Here is a 24021-nt window from a genome sequence, read left to right as displayed (position 1 = left end):
TAGGGTGATGTCCTAATATTGGTATTGACGTTTTTGTTCATCTCCTTCGGCAGATTACCAGTATCTCATTACTCATATTTTGTAACTGAACCGCACCACATCCAAAGTAGCCCACATGCAGCCCATTTCTCTATTTTTTTCTTTTGCTCCTCAGTGAGCCCACCTGCAATTCCAGTCTCTTTTTTGTTCATGTGCAGTTGACTCTAGCTCAGCACGTCAACCAAGCAAAGAAACAAGATATTCTCGAAATCAAATCCACGGACTCCAAATCACATTCATTAAGCAGATCTGTGTAGAGGCATCTAATTTACTCCCTCCATTCACTTATGATAGATATATTTGCACATGGCACAATGACCAAGGACACCAAGTGTGCTTATCAATCTAATTAATCACATTAGCCATCTCAGCCCACATTCAAAACCAAGGACTCCTCGTTTCTGCAGCCCACCGTGAAAACCAACAGACTGCTGCCGCTAACGAACGCTGCTGCCAACGAACGGACTCTGCTGCCGCCAATTCTCTTCCACGCCAAAAAGTTTTTCTGCGCGCCATGTTTTTTCCTTGTCGGCGCCAATTCCTTTCCTCCGCAGCTCAATTTTTTTGCCATCTCCCGATCAAAACGACGCGCCCTATGCCTAGGCTTCCAATTTATGTCTTCCGCCTATTTTTTCTCTTCCACCCGCGCCAAATCCTTCTCCTCTCCGTTTGATTTTTTTGGCATCGCAAGATGAAAACACGCGCCCTAATGCCCGGGCTTCCCTTCAAAACTTGACCAATGCATCTATAAATACTCCACCATGGATTAGAAGCAGTCTGCAACTTTTCCCCTGCCTTCTTGTAGCCTCGAGCACGACATGAACGTTGTCGGGCTCGTAGATGACCTCTTCAGCATCATGGTGCTCGCAGCTGTCCAAGTTTTCCATGGCTTATGGGTGTCGTGCGGGCGAGGCAACGGCGGCGTGGACGGCGGCGGCAGCGGCGGCGGGGACGACGGCAGCGGCAGCGACGGCCGCGAGTCACCGGTGCACTCCTGAATGGGTCTGGAGGGATGTGGGCAACTGATTTTAAACATCACGGAGCCAAAGCGGAGGGATGACACCGTTGTCTCTTCATTCGAGGCGCCGGAGTTATTGCGGAGACGAAGCGGAACAGACGGCGTCGTGGAAACTCGAGGTGGAGCCTAAATATATCGATTATATATGAATTTTTCAATTTTGGTAATATATCTATCATAAGTGAATGGAGGGAGTATATACCTTTCCTCATACTGCTTGGGAGGGAGATCAGGGGCGCTGGGTCCAAGGCGATTGATGGAGGTCTGATTCCTCTACCGCCTCTAGCAATCCGGCGAGCGTGGTCTCCCTGTACATCTTCCTACCCGCACTTTCATGTGCAAATCGATGAGCGGGATGTGTCCTCGACAACTGATCCGATGAGCACTGGCTGCAGCCAAGGCCTAGGGGATTGAGCCCCAGCCCCGACGGCGAGGAGTTGGTTCTCTTCCGCTATCCGCCGAGAGACGTAGAGAGAAACAAGCGCAAGCACAAGAAGATCGATTTCGCTTCAGAAGAGGTCGATTCAGGTGAGCAGGCTCTCGATCTAGTGTATGGTGCAGCACCGGGAAGGAGCGAGACGAGCGGCGGCGCTTGGACGGAGTCAGGGCCGGCTCTATGATTTCGAGGGCCCTAGAGCGAACCAGACGCTGGGGCCCTTTAGGCTATATATTTTTTTACTTGTTAAATGATAAATAAAAGATAGTAGTACTAATGATATATATTTAATTTTTGATGAACATTATTGATAGTACAAACTAAATAAACAGCAAAAAACTAGTATAATTGCCTCAAATACTTCATAAATAATAATACCTCAGTCCTTCTCCTTCATGAAAAAGCTCATCTGGGCATTTCTTGATGCAAAATCATTAATAATAGTATCTTGTGCCTAATGTGTTTTTGCATCACAGGATCAAACTCAGCAATCATTTCAACTGTGCCCAAAAAATTACCATTATTATCCTTATAAAGCTTCTCATTTGATCCTCGTAAGGCCAAATTATGTTTGGCAAGAAACTTCACAGCAGAAACTATTCTTACCAAAATCTGTCTCCAACGCACTTTTTTCGTTTGCAATTGCTTGTTGCATATCATCATCAATTGTCTTATTTTTGCTTAACCTCAATCTGACTTCATTCCACGTATTCATGTTTGTTAAATGCTCAACACTATTCTCATGTTCTTTGAGTCTCTCACCAAGACGCTTCCAATCATTCAATCCATCAGATGCTAAAAAAGACTTACTCTGATTTGACTTGAACAACTTGCAACAAAAATAATAAACTTTGCCCACATGTTTAGAGTAAACCAACCACTTTCTATCAACAACCTCATCATTAGCTAACTTTCTAGAGTAGTAAGCATATGAGAAGTGTCTACCAATATCATCCTTAGGAAACTCCAAATTCAATTCTCTGATAGGCCCTTTCTCAATTAATATATGCCCTTTCTCAATTAATATATCTCTCTTTCTATTGTCAAGATTATCCCTTGTTCTAGGATCATAGATGGGTAAAAGATAATCTTCTTGTTCATCTTCATCTAGATTTTCATGATCAGACGAGGGCTGCAAATTTTCCTCCGGCATACTGTCCCCTCCAATATTTTCATTGGCCTGAACTTCTGCATTTAAATTATGATCATTTTCCTGCATTTCATCGGGTTCTTGCACTTGATCTTCATTTAAATCAGCATTACTTGAAGGTTGAAAGAACTTGCGCAAAGCACCCCTTTGTGATTCAATGAGCCAATCATCTTGTTTTCTTTTTTTTCTTTTCTGAGATCCCGACAAATGCTTCTTAGGTAACATTCTAACACCTAAATTATAAAGGAAAATAAACAGTGAAATTAGAAGTTTAAATCTAGAAATCTAAGTATCTAACATAGTCACGAAGTAATAGATTATTGGATTAATGGATTAGTTACTCACCGATGTGCTGTTGCTGATTGCAGCCTTGCAGACTGAAGCAGGTCGGCAGCAGCCAGCAGGCGGCCAGGCGATCACCAAACACGAGTTGCAGGACACCGGGCGGATGGGTGGCGGCGGCGAAGGCCAAAAAAAAAGGGCAGGAGCGCGTTTGCGATGCGAAGCCGACGGCGACGACGGACGATGGGACGCTTCAGTTCTTTTCCATGTATAGACTGCCGAGCCGAGCGATCCAGCCCTGCAGCTTGCTGGCCTGCCGGGCCTCTACTACTCATGTGTATCGATGGTGTATACATATTTGATTTTGGGCCCCCTTGGCCGTGGGCCCTAGGCGGTCGCCCCTCCCGGCCAGGTCCAGAGCCGAGCCTGGACGGAGTGGTGAGTGGCGGCGCTAGGATGGAGGAAGGCGACGCACAGCGCGCGACGGGGAAAAGTCCTCACGCTGAAAGCAACGGTGGATAAAGGAGAGGTGTGTCTCCCCTCTATTTGGGGTGGAAGAGCTGTGTTTTTGGCAATTGCCAAAAAAAATTTGGTATTGGTGATGGGATTGGTAGTCAACTGTAGCACTTCCCATTGCCAAAAAGACAGTTTTTGGTATTGGGGAGAGGGATAGGTAGTCTAATGGAGATGCTCTTACACGACACCGAACTGGGTCGCGGCAGGCGTGGACTTGGTGATTGGAGGCGAGGCAACGAAAGCAACCAGACTTAGGTGGGGACAAAGCTGGCAATGGACGAAGGGGCGGGGAGGATCGGGGGGTGATAAAGTCTCTTGGAGGAAGGATTTGGTGGACGAATTCAATTGACCCGCCTGAGTTTAGCCGGCAGCCGGCTCGAGGTCAGGCGCTGCGGTCACCTCGTCGTCCTGCATGACGTGAGATGTAGGGTGCGGTGGGAGAGGGAGCAGAGAGGAAAGAGACACGGCGCCAGGCCTAGAGAGAACGAGGAGATATGTGGATCTCTTGGCCAACGTGCAGCCTGTCCCAAGATTGGGAGTAGTCAGCATAGCGGAGACAGACACCGAAAGGCTATCAAGAGGGGACAACGCAGTATTAAACACGGACCCACCGGCAGGTGGGGCAGAAATCAAAGCGTTGCTTCGGTTTGAAAAGTTCTTGTGCCATGAACTCACTCAGGGAGAGGTGCAGAGAGATTGCTAAAGAAGCAAGGTGCAAGTGACCACGGAGGAAGATGAATCCGACAATGTAAGCGTTAGCAAACCTGGATCGAAAGATATCTGAAGCCAAGGCGTGAATGGGGATGCAAGGAGGGGGTGCGGTGAGATGAAAGTTCAGGATGTTTTCTACTTGAACAGCAGAGAGGGGCAGAGAAGGAGGGGACATGGTGAACCAAAGGTAATAAGGTTGGGAGGATGAGGAGCTCCCAAGGAGAAGAGGAGCGGTGGTATAGAAATCATGAAGCAGACATTCTGGAAGGCGGTACCTGGCCTGGTCGGTGGCACTATTGCACCTGAATTCACCGAGGGCGGCTGGTCATCGTGGAGCTTCTCCGGCAGGCGGCAGGTGCTATGAGGGTTGTGGGGTGTGTCACCGGCAGGGGTGTTGGGCTTGGATTTGGAGGGATGGCTGGTTTTGGGAGCTGATAACTCCAGCGAGGGTGGGCGGACGAGCCCGAGGGAGCTCCTTCAGGTGGGAGAGCCATCAGCCGATCCTTCGAACTTGCTGTAGTCGTAGCGGAGCCTGGTCTCGACGTCATTGGCCGCATCGTTAGGGGGGTCCATGTGTCCGCAAGCCTTGCTTTTTGTGCTGCCGCCTTAGGTTTCAATTTGTTCTGTTTGGTGAGGATTGAAGAGGATTAGAGGGATTTCATTTTACACAGCACGCTAAAGTAGTAGATCCAGTGGGAATAAAGCCACCATAAAATGCAAGTGGGCGGTCAAGCGGAGCAAAGGCGTACATTTGGGAGCTGTATCTTGAGCAAGAAGTAAATGAAGAAAAATGACTCGATAATCTTCATATGTGAATTGGACATTTGTGTTTTTACCCCTATTTTGAAGTTCAATTGTGATTTTGCTCTTGTCTTTTTAACTTTGTGATTTTTACCATTACTATTCACATGTCGGTGCGATTTTACCCCTAGTCAACGGTCAAAATAGAGGCAAATACGCAAAGCCCGAGAGTACAATCGCAATGACTTGCAAAAAATAAAGGGTAAAATTAGTCAGAAAAAAAGAGTAAAACCACAATTGCACTTGAAATTAGAGGCAAGAAATCGAAACACCTATGTAAATCTTGTGGATTGTTGGTAAAAACACATAAAATGCAATATTAATTGTGGTGTAGCCAATATCATCCATTCTGTAAATCTAAATGAAACAGTTTTGGTAATATCTATCAGATTATTTTGTTTTTGGTGATAAAGGATGATCGAGAAGGAAATAATTAAAAGCCCGCCTGTGTAAGACGTCCAGTTTTTATTCAGCGATGATACACGGCATTCCTGCATGATGGGATACATATGGTGACAGTTCACTCCGTTCTGCTGGCATTCTCTCACACCAAATCAACACCAGCCACACAGCAAATCAGCACCAGCCACCAACCACAGCCAGCCGAACCGACTAGAAATTTTGTGTACTAGTAGTAGGTACTAACACAACACAACATTAATTAACCTAATAAAGACCATGGACAGCAGCAGGTGGTGCGCACAAACATACATATCATCATCAGCACAATATATTATAATGCCGATCAGCTGGTGGCGATCTCGTCGAGGGACGCGGTGGATCCAGAGTAGGGCACCGCCGTCGTCGTCTCGATCCTCGGCGCCGCCACGGACGACGACGAGCCGTTGTTGACGACGCTACAGTTGAGCCTGATCTGGCCCTGGCTCCCCGTGAGCACCTCGATGCTGCCCATCTTGATCATGGCGGCGACGAACTTTTCCTTCCACAGCGTCTCGTTGGCCGCGAAGCTGTTGACGGACGCGTTGAGCGTGGAGTTGACCCGCAGCTGGTTGTCGGAGAAGAAGAGGCCCAGGTTGAGCGGCAGCAGCTTGTAGTAGTTGTTGTCCAGCACCGCCGGCGTGCTCAGGTCCATCACCGTCGTCGTCGGCGTCGACGCGTTCGCGTTCGACGGGCACAGCGCGCGCAGCAGCGTCGCGTACCCGGAGCTCAGCCCCGAGTCGACCTGCATGGTGGACGGCATAGACGATGAGATCTCGACAGTGAGACGTGCTCATAGGGATAAAATTTACGTACGTGTGTTCATAGAGGTGAGTATATATATGTGTTGTGAGTATATCTAAGTTGTACGTATATAATCTGAAGAAAAGTGCTAGCTGCATGCTGATCGACAAGGAGGACGATGATCAAATTAAGAAGAAATTAATTAAATAAAGGGCTTACGATTGGGGTGGAGCCATTGTAGATGCGGTTGAGGAAGGAGGTGCAGAATGAGCGACCGACGGTGTGGGCTCCGGAGAGGATGACCATCTCCTCGGCGGTGAGGTTCTTGGCGGCAAAGTTGGCGACGAGCTGCGACGCGTTGAAGGTGGGCGGGGGCAGGTTGTTGAGGGCGTCGGTGTCGAGAGAGACGTTGCCGTCGCGGCGGCCCGAGGGCACCTGGTACGGGAGGTTGCCCGTGAGGTTGATGCTATCACGGGCCGCGAAGGCGACGATGTCGGCGCAGGAGACGGTGCGCGGGCAGCTCTGCTCCACCGCTGCCTTGGCGGCGTCGATCACCTGGAACCCGCGGAGGCTCGGGTTGTTGGGCGCCGCGTCGCGCTCCGCCGTGTTGTTCGGGGAGGTCAGCAGCACCGACGCGTCGCAGCCCTGCACGACAAATTAACGAAGATCGAAAAAAACAAGAATAATACTAGATCAAATTTTATATGTTTCTATTTTGACTAATGATCATATGAGTATATATCATCATATGTGTGTGATGATAACTCGATCTTTGTGCAGCCAAAATTTACTGATTTTTTTTACTGTCCCTTTTACGTGTTTTTCTTAACATGGAATAGCAGGGGACATGCTTTTTTTCCTGACTGTTCCTACCCACAACAGTGACCACTAGCCAGAACACGCACGTGGCGCAGTGGTGGTCCGCATCATTGGGCTGAAAAAGCTGCTCGATCGGGAGCAGATACAGAGACAGAGGAACAAGAGGGTACGTGGATCCAGCAACCTTTGACTTTACTTTTTTCATCATGGGCTGTGTTTAGTTCCAAAATTTCTCTCTCCAAACTTCATTATTTATCTATCACATCAAATCTTTTACCTAATGCATGGAGTATTAAATGTAGGTAAATAAAAAAACTAATTACATAGTTTTGATGTGCACGACGAGACGAATTTTTTGAATCTAGTTAGGTCATGGTAGGACAATAATTATCACAAACAAACGAAAAATGCTACAGTGTGATACAGTATCCGATGTGACCTTTTTTACCACTATTTTACGAATCTAAACACAACCATGGTAGGAGATCAAAGTCCATCTCCATCTCGTTATTACTTTGTTTGACAAACAATAAATTCATACACGAGGTTCTTTCGCTTTAATTACCTTGAGCTTTCCAGCTATACGTACAGAGATAGGCCGGTTGGGGAACAAGTTGATGGGTTGAAATAAAGCTACGATCACTATGACTTCCATGCCATCGGCGATCATTTTCTCCTGGTCCCTATCTAGCTGATTACAGCTTTGAACTGTATTCTAGCCTAGTTATTACCACTACTAGTTGCAAAGCACAAGCCTGCTGTCAAGTGTTATCCACATCTCCGATCCAAAGAAAGGAAACCGACCAAACCAAAAGGTGATGAAGAAGAACCCCACAGTTAGGAACTTAGGATCGATGCAAGCAAAGCAAAAGCGACTGTGTCAACTAGCAGAGCCCGGCCGGCCCTTTATTCCGTCCATTCCATAACAATAGAAAAGCATGACCAAAATACTTTAACGTTACTGTGTAAATCGTAATTGCTGGCTAGCTAGCTAACTCCCTTAACTTAGTTAGCTACATGTCACTTTTGCTGGACTAACCATACGGGGGAAAAGACTTTTGGCTGCACGAACAGTAGCATCTGTAATAGTTCGGAAAAACTAGCTTGAGGCCAATTGAGAACCTTCTGTCGTGATTGTGTAAATGAAAGACGAAAAGAGATCAGGGCAAACAAGCAGATAAAAACGAAAAATATCCATGGAGATCGAATCGAAGGGACGGCATGCATACCCTGACGAAGCAGTCGTGGAAATGCATCCGGATGAGGCCGGCGGCGATGCCGGAGTCGTTGGCGAAGGCGTTGGCCACCGCCTGCCGGACCAGGGACTCGGCGTTGGGGCAGCTCGTGTTGTAGAACCCCACCTGCAGCTGGCCCTGGGCCACCGCCGGCAGCTGGAGGCACAGCAGAGCGACGGCGGCAGCCATGGCCGCCGCCGCCACTGCCGCCGCGCCATTAGCCATTCCTTCACTTGCAACCGGAGACATGGCGATAACGTAGCGTACGCCTCTCTGGCTAGATCTAGCTGGGCTACTTCTTTGTCTCGGAGCTAGAGTGGTTGTTCTCTCGTGGGACAACACATGACGGTTTATATAGAAAAAAGATTTTGGCACAGGCACAGTTCCTGAGGCGAAGGAACGTGATGCCACAGTCTTTGACAAAGATGCCATCGCTATAGAATCATTCACGGACCATAGGCCCATTAGATTGTGCGTGCATGCTGTTACCTTTCGTATTATATTAACTACATTTAAATGAATGGTCACTTTTGTTGCTTTTCCTTGCATTAGAGAGATCAAAGCTTTCGTGTTTAGTTTTATTTGAATTTTTGTTGAAGTGTTAGAACAAAATGCGAAATAATGAAGCAAATTCATTCAAATATGGTGATTCATCTGTTCGTTCCTGGCAAGTAATTAAGTTCTCCTTATTATGAACCAAGTTCTTTTCAGATCTAGAGGAGGAACTTGATTTTACATGGGACTTACCGATTATTTGTAAAACTACGAAATTGTTTCTTGCAAAAAATATATATTACTCCTTACAGTGCAAAGTATAATGCCTGGCTTGACTTGGCACGATCTCTAAAACAAGAGTTTGAAATTTTTTCTTATGCTATAAATTTATATCTTGTGAGGCTAATTTATGAAATGGGGGCTTATCAACAAGAATACTCCTTCCTCTGTACATTTGTAACATCATAGAAAACATGCAATCTAATTTTTTTACTAACTTTGATCACTAACGACAAACAAATTTTTATGCACGCTTACATAGTATCAATCATTAAATTTTCCTGAAAATGATTTTGTAATGAGAAACTTATGGTATCAAATCTCTTTTATAATAGGTAATTTAAAATTTATTATTATTATTTTCTTATATAAATTTATTTGAGCAGAGATTATTTGGTATCCAATATGTTATACATGCGAGCAAAAGTATATTTCTGCCACATAAAATACTTGAAATTACACATGGCTACTTCGGTGTTTATATGGGTTATTGAAATAAGAACATTTTGTTTTGTTGTATTCAAGTTATGCATTCTCTTAAAGGGTTGATATATACTAGTACTGGTGACAATGTGAACTAGATCTCAAATATCTTTTTCATGTAAAACAAATTACTATTCATTCGTGGACCTTAGGCTGTGGGATTGCGGCTCCTTGTCAGTACTGGGTCAGAGGTTTGGTTTCAAACTAGGTTCTAGAACTTTGATTCCTACGACCTAATTAACTTGGTCAACAATCCATCTATGATTCCTTATGCAATCTGTTCAGTATGCCTTCTTTTTGACTTTCTAAGTTTGAGATGACAAATCCAGGTTATTCTTAGTTTGCTTAACCGCCATATATAGCTAGCCACACTTAGCCGGACATGCTCATAATCTGTCTGTTTAAAGTAAGGATGCACTGGCATTTAATTTAGTACACATAATATGAGATAATATTATCATGTTATGATATTATGTACTCAATTGAATCCAATTTAGTACACATAATATGGTAATATATTATCATGTTATGATATTATGTACTAAATTAAATGTAGATCAAGTAATTAGTACCACTACATAATATGATAACACTCTATGTTCACACACACCGGCTTCAGGTAACTCTCGTTTGACGAAAATCTCCATTTAATTCGTTATCGAGTACATTACTAAACTAATTTTTTACCTTTCATCTGTTGAAATTGAAACTTAGTATTATTAGTATAAATTGCAATAGTTTCGAGTGGATGTGGGTTGCTAATACATGCCACTTGGATTAGCACGAAGCTATACCAATACTTATGGACAGCAACCTGCGCAGGTGGATGCTTCGCTTATCATCATCACAGCTTTGTATTTCTCTGGGCCTCCTGCTGGGGATCTGCTTTTGTGTACTTGATGACCAAACCGGAAAAGCAAGAATCCAAATCCGAGCCCATGATGGCCCGACATCGAAAAGGTAAAGTACGAGTGAGCCACATAAATTACTCCAAACTCATTTGTTCAACTCATCATTTGTCCTTTAGATTCTCAGCAACACTTGTTGCAGTTCTACTTTCCTTAGGCACTTATTATTTTTCGAGTAAAATACACTGTGGGTCCTTAAACTAGTTGACATATTCTGTTTAGGTCCATAAACTTCGAAAATGCATTTTTAGATCCACGGTCTATTCAAGTGTGTCACTTCAGGTCCAAAATGCCTTTGACCGGCGTTGACTGGTTACGTGGACAGCCACGTCTGATCCTACATGGTCAGTGCGTGCCAAGGCCGCGCACGGCATGCACGGCGCAGCTCGGCCGGCGCCGAGCGGCGAGGGAGGCGAGCGGGGTTGGGATGGCGCGCGCATGGGTCGTGCGGTGGTGCGGTGAGCCTCTCCTCGGCTCCGCACCCCTCAAGCTCCGCGGCGGTGACGGCGAGCTACGCCGGCCTCCGTCCTCATCCCTTCTCCGGCGCGCCCTCCTCCGACCACGCGCACCACGGGGCCGCGCCGCCATCCCCTGCTCCCTCCTTGCTGCTCCCTGCCGCGCCGCCACGATAACCGCCTCCGCCGCGGCAATTTTCTCCCTCTCCTCGCCATCGAGCTTCGCCACCACCCGCTCCATCTCTGTTCGCCACCGGAAGCCGAAGCCGAGCCCAGGTGAGCGCCTAATCAGCGATTTCGCCATCGCCGCCGCTGGCTGAGCTCTGGCGACCCCACGCCTCACCGCCGTCGGTATAGCTCCGACCTCCTTCCTCTCCCTTTTTGCACGCACCGTATTCGCCTTGCCAATCCGGTGCTCTTCCTATAGCTAAAGGCGCCGCTCCAGCCGTAGGCTCGCCGGAACGCAGCTCATCATCGACGCGCTCGCCGCCGCGCCACCATGTGTGCGGCCAGCTCGCTCTGCTTCACGCCGCTGCCGCAAAAACGCTAGATTCGGCTTCGCCCCGTTGCCGCGATGCTCATGCGCACCACGCCGGACCTCGCTATCGCCGGGAACGGCGAGGCCGCCACCGCACTGTGCCACGATAGCTGCCACGCATCGTCAAGGCGGTGGGTGAGCTCCAGCCCCGGCGTGGGCAGCGCGCGGCTCGGCGCGGACCCGAGCGGCTCCCAGAGCTCTGGCGGCGCGGGCGGCGTGGACTCCTCGTTGGGCGGCAGCTTCCTCCCCTTTTCCCTCTCCCTCGTGCGCGGTCGTGGTGTTGCGCCGAGCAGCAGCGGCGACCTGCTGTGCGCAGGGCCATGGCGGCGAGCTTCTGTGCCAGCGGAGCACGCGTGGCGGCCAACGGCCACGTTGGATCAGACGTGGCTGTCCACGTAACCAGTCAACGCCGGTCAAAGGCATTTTGGACGTCAAGTGACACACTTGAATAGATCGTGGACCTAAAAATGCATTTTCGAAATTCATGGACCTAAACAGAACAGGTCAACTAGTTTAAGGACCCAGTGCATTTTATTCTTAGTTTTCTTTCTTTTAGTTCATTCCCTCTTTTCTTTGTAGTTTTTCTTTTTCTTTTAGCTGTAGGGGTGTTGTCTAGCAAACATCATCATTTTAACTGAGTTTTGGAGCTTGTTGCTACTATCATATATAACTCCAAGGAAAATTTTACATAATAAATAAATATTATTGCATCAATAAATAAATAAATATTAGTTTTGCTCGTCTAAATTAAATTCGATATAAACCTACGCTCTGTGTAATGAATCTTTTCCTTTGCCAACAAATTCATACAAGCATTAACATCATGAAGCTTGATGTCGATTATTGGAGATATCTGCTTAATTAGATAGTCATGGACAACACCTATATATACGTTGCCCTCCAGCAACATATTATTATCCACCATACCAACTACAATCACCGCCCTGGCTTTAGAACTATATAAATATGGTTACGTTCAGGGGCTTCAGAAATCAGGCCATTGTTTGCATGATCCAAAGCACAGTCCCGACATGGGTCCAATCCTTCTCCAGCACTACTCTTGAGTGCACTGTTTTTTCATCGAAAACTGCGCCAACCTACTGTGTAATCCGCATTAATCTGTTGCATTGTACGTGACCTCCACCCTGTCTTTTTTGGAGTACCTTTAATCCACATGGTCTTGTCACTGTCAGTTGCTTCTGCCAACGAAGCCCATGATAGTTTGGCCGTGTTTAGATGTTTTACAAAAAAAAAATTGTGATGGAATTTTACTAATTTGAAGTACTAAATGAAGTCTATTTACAAAACTTTTTGCACATATGGGTTGTAAATCGCGAGACGAATCTAATGATACAAAACTGTAGCATCACTGTTGCGAATCATTGATTAAGTAGGCTCATTAGATTCGTCTCGCGATTTACAGCCCATCCATGCAAAAAAAAATTATAAATAAATTTCATTTAGTACTCTATGCATGTGTCGAAACATTCAGCCCCTTTATTTGGCGGGTCACTTCTGTGCCGAGAAGCGCTTGTCCTCCACTTGTACCACTGCTAGGATATCGAGGAGAAGAACATGATCTGCACATGCACGCACGTCACCACTTCTCACGCATCATGGTGCTATGCACGCGGCTTCTCCATGACAAAAGCTGCATTAAATAAACTTGGGAATTTCATACAAATTCTACAATATGTTTGGCCCATGCATCTTTAGTGCATAATTCTTTTATAGACACGAATCGTTTATATATGTGGTAACCGTGCATATATACATATATACTTAATAACGATCATACGGATCACATATTCACATTATTAAATGGAAGTTGCTTCACTGAATGGGGTGGCCCAATGGTTTGTATACCCAAGTTCTTAGCTATAGTTTGTCAGAACCTAGACCTATCTTTGCTTGTTATAATGACTATTTTGTCCTTACTTCCCCTTGTGTCGTCACTTTTCATTAAGAATATCTCTTAAGATATCATGCGCATCAAATATATGTCAAATATCAATGAGCATAGCTTTCATCAGATATGGCAGTTGAGAAGCCACCAAACTCCAAAGCTTAATTCATCATGTGTGTTAGAGTTATATATATATTCTTGCGATTATGTTTGACGGTTGTAACAGCAAGAAATTCACTTGGCCTGAGCATGACTTTTAAATATATGTTCATAATTAAGATAGTATTCAAAAATATATGTTAATTTATATGACCATTGTTATTGTGAGTGCGTATCTTAAAACAACACTACCGCTTTTCAATCTATCAAAAATGACGCATTTAAGCATCCACTTTCAAATGAAAATCACACTTGGGTAAAATATTATTAACCTAGATATAGATGTACAACTGATTTGGTTCTTTCTTCCATAACAGAGGTTTCTGTTTCAATAAAATCATGGTCAAAGATATCATGTACATGCATCAAATGTCTAGTATATGTGCCGCTTAACTTTCACGGGATTTCAAAATTGGGACCAAGCTACCAATCTTAATTTACAAAAATCATGTCAACATTTTTGTGAGATGTTTCTATTATATATAAAAGAAACTTATTATTGTTTATATGGTAATAAATAAATAAATTTGGGGATATTAGCATTACCTCAGTGCGATCTTGACCGATTATATTTGCAACATGTTAATCTTGTAAAGGTGTATTTTTAAAAAATATTATTAATATATATCTCCAATAATTGTACTATATTTGACCATATAAATGTTGGTCAAAGTCCAACTATCCTAAATATAACTTATTTTAATATAGGGGGCTAGCATAAATATAGGATTTGAATTGTTTGATAAAGACATCGTTCTAAGGATATCAAGGATTAGAACGTGATCGTCGCATGCATGTAGGTCACCACTTATCATGTGTCATGGAGTACATTCGGCGTCTCCATGGCAAAAGTCACATTGAACTTGGCAATTTCGTACGAAGCTAGTCTACCAAATTATTTGGACCATATCTTTTTTTTTACCATATCTAATATGGCAATTTTCCGATATATGAACCGTTATATATGTGGGAACCACATACAGGTGTAGTTATTAAAATACAATATACTTCTATTGTTTGTCAAAGTCTCAGGTAATGGTCATACGGATCACATGTGTTGAAAAAATGGAAGTTGCTTAATTGAATGGCTAGGAAGATCCAATGATGTATGTATCCAAGTTCCCAGCTATAGTATGTGAGAACTTACCTATGTCTCTCTATATGCTTATGATTAAATTTTTGCCATTACCTCCATGTGTGTTTTTTATTATAATAATATTTCTTAATATATGATATTTTGTGCATCAAATGTCAAATCTCAATCTGGTATAGCTTTCATCAGATATGGTAGGTGATACAAAGCGATCAAGCTCCAAAACTTAATTCATCATGTGTGAAACAGAATTGTATTTTTCAGATGTTTGAGGGCTGCAACTTAACTATGCAAGACTACAACTGAACAGTTTATTTGGCTTGAAAAAATTCATCATATGTTTTTTTAATGTTGAGGGCTGCAACTTAACTGTTTATTTGGATAGAACACTGCTTTTAATATATATTTAGAAATGTTCATAGAATAGTGTTAATAGACCTATATGACCACTATTAATATTGTAATATGGTGAGCAAATATCTTAAACATATGATACTTCTGTTAAATCTATCACAAAACCAAATTTCAGCATCTTCTTTCAAAGAATCACTTATGTGTAATAATGTTAACCTATATATCTACAAGACCACAACTATTTTGGTCCTTTCTCCCATGCATGGTAAAGTTCTCTATTTCAATATACTCATGGTTAATATAAGTTCCTCACAAAAAAAAATGTAAGTTATTACGTGCATATGCATCGAATCTCTAGTATATGTGTGCCACATAGCTATCCCAGAATCTCACATATGAAACCAGTCATTTAATGTGGTTATTGCGATGGTAATATATATGAAACTTATTTTGTTCATGTGGGTAATAAATATATATAAATTATTGGTATTATCATGGCATCAGTATTTACCGCTAATTAACTTCCTAGTAACATGTTAATCCTGTAAAGTATATCTCCAAATCCGATCTTAATATGTGGCCAGGAAAACATGATATCCAAAGTTTAAAAGTATCCTAAATATCACTTATTTTTAGTACAAGGTCTAGTGCGTGTGTGTGTGTGTGTGTGTATATATATATATATATATATATATATATATATATATATATATATATATATATATATATATATATATATATAGGCTTTGAATTGTTGTAAGACATTGTTCTCATCAGTAACTATTTTTGGTTTTATAAATTGCTTGGTTGTTTCAGATAACCATGAGAGCAGCATCATAAAACTCCATTGGTGGCTATACAGGTAACGGTCTTGTCATGGGTAACACTTATTTGTAACAGGTGTAAAACAAAGCAGGTTACCTCTGTGACCATTTGGTAATGGTTTTTAGGAACGGCCCGTTACCTATTTGACAACCTTGTAACGGCCTTTTAGTAAACCCCGTTACAAAATATGACCAGTGGGCTCGGATGGAAGCCTGGTGACAAGTATAGGTAACAGTCGTTTACGAAAAACCGTTACGAATGTTCGGGTTTTGTAACGGTCGTTGGTCTTTGCCCGTTACTCCATTGCTCTGTGATCCCACAAAAAAAACAAGTTTGGGTTACTGGTTACTGTTTTCCGTAACGGTCGCAGATAAGTAACCGTTACAAATCTGGACAATAGGTAACGGGCACACGCCCGTTACCTTTACACTATCATTTGTAATTCGATAACAGTAACGGTTGCGATGCCCGTTACCTATGGGTTGTCCGTGCCCGTTACACATCAAGGTTTCTCACGTAGTGATAGGTTACACATTTCGATGATCCAATTAGTTTTGATGATATAAACATCTTGAATCCGGATCCTCTGCATTAGAGGTGCTGACGAACTAATGAAGTGGGTGTACTTGGCATTAGGTTCATGTTCATCAGATCAAATGCAACAGTATTAAACAAGAGCACATCTAGCTACCGTACGTACATGTGCTGCTGTTGCGGATGTAGGTTTATTGGCAGAGTTTTATTTTACATTTTCACTGTAGTTACAGGACAGGTCCTCTGTGCAGTGACACGGAGGACCTCCGACCCATGTATCTAGTATTCTAGATTTCTAGTGCTACGATCCGGAACCAAGAGGTTCGGTTCCTCCAGTAAATTCCAACCATGCGAGACATACACCGTTCCATCTTCATTTGCACGAACAGCTTTGATGCATGTATTATATTGGCTACCAACCAAGCTGTGCAGTATTTTTTTTTTCTAATCGGAGTCAAGTACTTACAGTAGAGATAATTGTATGCACATAATAATGACAATTCATATGGCTGTAGACACAAAAGAAAAAGATGCGATAGAAATAGAATAGAACAATCCTCCATAAGTAGATGGGCTGAATGGGCTAATAGGCAACTAACGGATGTCGAGCTTAAATGGGCCGACCATAAAGGCTTGGGCCAAAGACGTGTGAAAACGTGACGTGATCTTCTTTCTGGTTTCCGAGCTAGCTTTCTCTCGTCTGGATCACAAAATCTGGCTCTAACCTTCTTCCTACTTCCAAGACGCATCAAAAAAGAAAGCAGTTCTTCCTAGATGCTATGGTTTCAGTTGGAAACTTTCAGAAGCCATTCTGTGTTGACTCGGAACTCAAGTCGCTTGTTCGGTTTGAGGAATAATGTAATGCGTTTTTCTTCTTCCTAGATGCTATGGTTTCAGTTGGAAACTTTCAAAAGCCATTCTGTGTTGACTCGGAACTCAAGTCGCTTGTTCGTTTTGAGGAATAATGTAATGCGTTTTTCTTTCTACGAAAATATTCAGTGTGAGGAATATGCAATGAATTTGCTGATTAAGAACCTTTTCCTCTCCTACATTTGATAAATAACACAATCCAACTAAAAATATAGAATAGCAATCACTAGCTCGTACTATCTCTGTTCTTAAATATATGATTATTGATATTTTTTTCATTCATATTACTATTCATCTTTTCTACAAATACTTACGCAAATAGATACATCTAAAGTAGTTTTGACGATAAACACGCACTTTAAGTATTTTTGTTCATAGTTTTTTTTTGGGGGGGGGGGGGGGGGGGGGGGGGGGGTCAACAGTATCATGCAGAACAATCAAGCAAACATACCAGTGTGAAGATCGAGCTACTATAATATGGCAATGGAAGTAATAACAAACTCCCATTGATCATCAGACCAACAGTATTCATATGACAACAACACGAAACACGCTCGCGTACGTGCTTATTAGTCGATCGACCACTGAAAGTTCAAGTGCAGACTATATATGAGACGCGGATGCTCACCGGCCGTCTGAGAGATGATCGCATCGGTACGTCCAAAAGCTAGTCTGCCATCGGCATAGCAAAAAACAACAGTGTCGTCCAGGCGACAAAATCAAGCTAGAAATGAAAATTAAACGTGCGCAAATAAATCGTGAATCGATCGACGACGACGACAACGGCGGCCGGAGAGGCATCATCATCAGATTTAGCTCGTGGCGATGGCATCCTCGTCGACGGCCGGCGGCGCGCTGGAAGCCGGCGGCGCGATGGACGACGTCGGGTTGACGACGCTGCAGTTGAGGCGGACCTCCCCGCAGGCCCCCGTCTGCACCTGGATGCGGCCCATCTTGACCATCGCCGCCGCGAACTTCTCCTTCCACAGCGTCTCGTTGGCCGCGAAGCTGCCCACCAGCGCGGCCATCCGCGCGTCCACGCGCAGCTGGTTGTCGGAGAAGAAGAGCCCCATGCCGCGCGGAAGCAGCTTGTAGTAGTTGTTGTCCAGCACGTTGGGCGTCCCGGGGTCCATGGCCGTCGTGATCGGCGTCTCCGGCTTCGTGTTCGCCGGGCACAGCGCCCGCAGCAGCGCCGCGTACGACGCGCTCAGCCCCGCGTCCACCTGCACACACGAATTGAGGAACGGCATGAGTACTGATCAAGATGATGCGGCAAGCAAGATGGAGCTATGGCGGCGGAGGCGGCGGCATACGATGGCGGCGGGGGGCGTGGCGGTCTGGTTCCAGACGCGGCCGACGAAGGAGTTGCAGAAGGAGCGGCCGACGGTGTGGGCGCCGGAGAGGACGACCATGTCCTCGAGGGTGAGGTTCTTGGCGGCGAACAGGTCGGTGAGTTCCTTCGCCGTGGACGAGGGCGGAGGCAGGTCGACGGTCTCCGACTTGTTGGAGACGCGGCCGTCGCGCCGGCCGGCGGGGACCTGGTACGCGACGCTGCCGGTGAGGCCGACGCTGTCGCGGGCGGCGAAGGCCACGATGTCCGCGCACGACACGGTGCGCGGGCAGCTCCGCTCCACGGCGGCCTTGGCGGCGTCGATCACCTCGAAGCCGCGGAGGCTCGGGTTGTTCGGGGCGGCGTCGCGCTCCGTCTGCCCGCCGCCGGGGTTCACGCTCAGGAGGACCGAAGCATCACAGCCCTGTGTTACACAAGACGCGTGTCAATGTACTACGTTATTAAAAGAAAAAAAAACAGAGCTGTTTGATTTACAAATCACGTCGTTTAGTTGTCTGTCTTTTGGTAAACGAGTAAACGACCACGGGTAGAAAAAAAAATCAAAGGTTAATGTGAGATTCGTCCTACAAAAGGTTGTTCTTGGAAGCAGAGAATATGCGTTGCCTTCCAAGAAGGAAAACAGCAGAGCATATAGTTCACTTGTTCTTTTGAAGCTTTTGTGCTTTGGAGACTTGTCTCTCTGTCTTGTGAGGCAGCTTTTGCTTTGGCATTGCTTTCGATTTCATAGATATGCTCAAAGCACAACTAATACTGATCAGATATCGATCTACTAAATAAATGTTCTAAGAACATGCCATAGCTTAACTGCCTTTCTTTGTGGCGTCATTCGAAATCTCATGGCGGTCAAATTCAAAAGCAGAGGAAGCTCATGTTCATGTTGTCCAACTGGGAAACTATTGTACTTTTAACGTGCACTATCTCGTTATATTATATTACTTCAACGACGCAGAAGAATAAAAATGGAGGCAAAATTATATTACTATATATTACAAGAAAATATCAAAAAAATGTTTTAATTCTAGACCACATATGGCAAGTTTATTTTAATGGCTGAATCTGCTATGGTAATCTTCTACTTGTAGGAGGGTTTTCGATGAAAATTAAACAAACCAGAGGAGATGATCTTTGTTTTATCCTTTCGTGATTTTCCTCATGAGTCATGACACCTAAAGAATGTAAACGGGAATATTTTGATTTAATGACACCTAACAGAGGCCAAATGGCAGATGTCATTAAATCAAATTATGTGTTCCGGTGCAATATGTCCTGATTGGCGGATCTGGCAAAATCAATTAATTAAGGCATGTATATATCGTGGAAATGGAACATGTAAATATGTGTGTCGTTGTGTACCATTAAAAGTCCAGTCAAAGATTAAGGCAGAAATTTCTTTGTCTGCAAGTAACAAGAACTTTGTTTTTGTTTTTGTATTTTGTTTTTTTTTTTGAAAAAGAAAACGTTGTTTTTTCAGTACTAATGTTTTTCTCGTTCATTTTTCAGTAACTGTAGTGAGTTTCATCATGCATACTCCAGAACGCTGATCCTTAGTTAACTAAATAAGCTACTAAATCATATGGCACTAGATTCGTAGCATGTTTTAAATTCAAAGCAACAATTGCATTGCATGGGCAACCATGTTTGAACTTTAATTTAAACGGACACATCTTTTCACGCATCATATGTTCGCTAAACCATAGCTGCAGTTGGTAAAACTGAAACTATGCATGCATCTCGCTCACTCGATCCAAACTAGAGCAAGTCTTGTTACCCTGACAAAGCAGTCGTGGAAATGGAGGCGGATGAGCCCGGCGGCGACGCCGGCGTCCTTGGCGAAGGCGGCGGCGACGGCCTGGCGGACGAGCGCCTCGGCGTTGGGGCAGGTGGTGTCGTAGAACCCCACCCGGAGCTGCGCGCGGGCCACCGCCGGCAGGAGGCACACGGCGAGGGCCAGCAGGGCTGCTCTGGCCGCTGGCCGCCTGGCTTGCCTAGCCGTTGCCGCCGCCATGGCCGGCCGTGTGGCTGCCGAGAGCTGGTTGGTGATGACCAGATCGGCTTCTGTGAGGGACAGAGTGAGGTCAGGTCACAGGCTGCTGGGACACGATTCATCCGACGCCGTTGGTCGAGGGAGAGTTTAAATAGGAAGAGGAAGAGGATGATCAGATGATGGAGGAGGTGGGACGTGGGAGCACTCGATTAAAGTTAGAAACGTCTTGTGCCCTGCAAAGAGCTCACCGTCGCCGAGCGAGCAGTACAAAGGGTAAAGCATCTCTGCGTGACGGAGACGTGCTGTGCCTTTATCTTTAGCAGCGATGCTATCATGCTAAGCTATGCGTTTTAAGGCACATTACCACATGAGTAATGTGAAACCTATTTTCCTGAACTTTGAAAGGCTCGGGCGGCTGACAAGACGGATTCGGGAAGGATTTTTTTTTCCGATGAGGAGGAAGATTTATTAATCGTAGACAATTATGTTAATGTGGTACAATCATACAAATAGCATTTTCAGCGGTCTTCTTTTTTCAATAAACTGTCAATACTAAATATATTCTACTAATAACACTAGTAAATTTCCTATTTGACACTGATAAAGTTGAGAATTACTTATTGGACACTGAAAATATTTAACTTCCATATTTGATACTGAGTTGAACTTTTATTCCCTATTTGACACTTCTATCCATTCCGTCGGTTAACGCACATGAACGGTAACATGTGGAGTCTACTCTCTCTTTTGCAGGCTAAGATGATTTTCAAATCACCTCTATATTCATAAAACTTTTTGTAGGGATATAACGGATGTATATGAATCCATTTGGCATAAAGCACATATGTAGCATTTATAATCTTTAAACAAAAATTTATCGAAGTAGATAACTTTGTAAGATTATCTACATTTGTAGTGCACAAAAATACTTTCCAACAATTACAAAAAAAAAATATTTAATATTCCTACACTTGGATGAAATAATTTATAAAACTAATTTACATGATAAATTACAAAGAAATTTATTTTAAACTTCTTTACAAAAGAAAATTTAAAGTTGTTTAACAGAAATAAATTTTGAAACAACTTCATGATTCTCTCAGTAACTTATGATTGAAGATAATTTTAAAAATTATTGGATTTCACGATAGAGTTACTTGGTATATTTTTAGATTTTTTGAAAAGTAATGATGTGTCCTGAAAATTTAGATAAGCTTCAAAAATAGCCTATTTTGGTCATTTTAATTTCGAAGTTTTAAAAGCTACATATGTGTTTTTTGTGCAAAATGGATTCATCTTCATTCATTACTCCTTCCATCCCAAGATACAAGGCGCATACGTAATTCAAGATTCAACCTTTAAAAACTTTGACCTACAATTAATCTTGTATAATAAAAACTTTGTCTTATAACAATCATATCGTTGTATTCATATTTAAAATTATTTTGATATAACTATAATTTTGTTGTTATAAACATTATATTATAGGAGATATTAATAGTCAAATATTATTATTGAAAACCGTACCAAGTTTAACCGTGCCTTATATATATCTTGGGATGGAGGGAGTATATCACTGCAAAAGTTTAGTGAATTTTTAGAGGTGATTTAATAATCGTTTTAACCTAGAATAGAGAGGGGAGAGTCTACATGTTATTGTGGCGTAATTGACAGAACTCAGTACTAAATAGGAAAGTTGAAAATTTTCAATATCATATTAGTAATTCTCAACTTTACCTGTGTCAAATAAGAAATTTTCTCAACAAGGTATGGGGCATGGAGCGAGCAAAGGAGTGACTCATGACAATAATAGCGAACATCGGACCATTGACAATCATGAAGCTTTTTTCTTTTTTATATTTAAAAAAAATCAAAATTTCAAAAATATATGTCCGTTTTGAAAAATATCAAAAATAACCCCGGTTGCCCCCCCATAGGGTGACAGGCCCTAAGTGTAATTTTTTTTTTCAAATTCGCAACGAGGTCCCTGGCCAAAAAACAATGCAAGGGGGCATGTCGCCCACCCCAGGGACGACAGGGGCCTGTCGCCCACCCCAGAGGCGACAGGGTCCCTCCCCCCTATATATAAGCCCTGGCCGCCATTCCCTTGTCATTTGAGCCTAAAAATTCAGGAAAAAAGAGAGGGTGAGGAGAAGAAAAGCGGCGAAGCTCTGCCGAATTTTGCACCTGTGATCTACCGGTAACTTCCGTATGAATCCGTTGATATTGTATAACAATTTTATTTAATTAGCGGATTAGCTGAATTAGATTTGGTGCTTTAGAACACGCGTTTAGTATTACAATTTGAGTACTATTACAGACTTGTTTTTAAATTAACTATGCATTAGAATAGAATTATGACAGTACCTTATTGATATTGCAGCATAAGACAATAGAATTATGACGGTACCTATATTTTCACACATCGATTTGGTATACGATATGTGCATTATTTAAATCATTGTTCGTCATTTGGCGCACCACACTATAGCGCCAATGTCTTCGTCAGGATCAACCTACATTCCGTGGAGCAAGTGTGTAGCCACCGTACCTGAAGGAATTGATGTGCCAATGTGCTTCTGCGGTTCGTTATGCAAGTTCATGCAATCTGAGGTTTTAGGAGATGATTACGACATGAGGTTCTTTATGTGTGAGAACTACGAATATGATCCACCTAAGCGATACGGCAAAGACCGGGCCAAGGTAGCAGGACAACATACACTATTTTTTCTTTGTGACCTAACATTGAGTTATGATTCTAACTTTTGTTGGACAAAGTCTCCTCCGCCTCTTTGTGATTTTATGCAGTTGTTCGACACCGTGCAGTCGCAGCAGGCAAAGGACTTTGTGGAACAACAAGCAAGGTGGGCTGCAGAACGTTGGCGCCGAATGAAGCACGAGGAACAGCAAGAGGAGAAGCGCAAGAAATAGCAAGAAGAGATCCGCAAGAAGATGGAGGAGGTGGATCGTAAGGCGGCGGCCGAACGTGAAGCTGACAGGGAGAGAAAGCGAGAGAGGGCACGCCGTGCGAAGGAAGCCAGCCCCGAAGCAATTAGGAAGGGCAAATATCATCGGTGCACTCAGTAGAGTAGTACCATGTAATCCCGGCATTTTACATTCCATAAGGCATGGTAGGTTTAGATGGAACAAGAAATTACCTTGTCGCATGCACATGCCACTGCAATTAGTTGTTTATATTTTCAGTTGAGAGCTTGACTCTGTGTGCTGTAACTTTTACCATTAATTTGCAGTTGTAGTCGGGAATCTATGAAATGTTTGAACTTGTTCTTAATATTTTCGTAGCTTTTCATGTCACTAGAATACTAAAAAGCACACATTTAATTAATATAACGATACAAAACTAGAATTCCCATAAATCACTTTCTACCTCCCAATTAACAAGAGACTGGACGGTGATCACATGTGTCAACGGATCAACACGAAACCCACGCTGCAGCCACTTACATATGGAACCAAAACTCCTTTCCAGAGGTTTATCTATGGCGCTAGATGTGCACTTAAAGGCAGAAAAATCTACTCCATTTGGTACATACAAAACATTGTAGTCACCATAAAATACTTGAAACTGCATCTTTCT

The 24021-nt window shown here is 43.6% G+C and overlaps 2 protein-coding genes and 1 pseudogene across 3 annotated transcripts; all 3 read right to left on the bottom strand.

The window, feature by feature from the left end:
* Positions 1–1898: 1898 nt before the first annotated feature.
* Positions 1899–2871, bottom strand: LOC120709759 (annotated as a pseudogene).
* A 2512-nt stretch (positions 2872–5383) lies between these two features.
* LOC120706786 (peroxidase 1-like) lies at positions 5384–8527 on the bottom strand. Its single transcript, XM_039991515.1, has 3 exons — positions 8184–8527; positions 6355–6780; positions 5384–6136 (listed from the first exon to the last, which is right to left on the bottom strand). Exons 1-3 carry the CDS (start codon positions 8436–8438, stop codon positions 5699–5701), a joined length of 1119 nt encoding a protein of 372 aa, XP_039847449.1. The 5' UTR covers positions 8439–8527; the 3' UTR covers positions 5384–5698.
* A 9015-nt stretch (positions 8528–17542) lies between these two features.
* LOC120706785 (peroxidase 1-like) lies at positions 17543–20634 on the bottom strand. Of its 2 annotated transcripts, XR_005688430.1 has the most exons (4): positions 20208–20634; positions 18402–18842; positions 17783–18311; positions 17543–17743 (listed from the first exon to the last, which is right to left on the bottom strand). XR_005688430.1 is itself a non-coding variant. In XM_039991513.1 (3 exons), the coding sequence occupies exons 1-3, from the start codon at positions 20442–20444 to the stop codon at positions 17901–17903; spliced, it is 1089 nt and encodes a 362-aa protein (XP_039847447.1). In that variant the 5' UTR covers positions 20445–20634; the 3' UTR covers positions 17545–17900. The 2 variants fall into 2 exon arrangements, 1 of the variants encoding a protein (XP_039847447.1); XM_039991513.1 differs by having other exon boundaries at positions 17545–18311.
* Positions 20635–24021: the final 3387 nt, after the last annotated feature.

Source organism: Panicum virgatum, chromosome 5K, assembly GCF_016808335.1.
Source record: "Panicum virgatum strain AP13 chromosome 5K, P.virgatum_v5, whole genome shotgun sequence".
Classification (NCBI taxonomy): Eukaryota; Viridiplantae; Streptophyta; class Magnoliopsida; order Poales; family Poaceae; genus Panicum; species Panicum virgatum.
The sequence above is the reverse complement of the archived record's forward strand: the minus strand, read 5'-3'. Positions and strand labels throughout refer to the sequence as shown.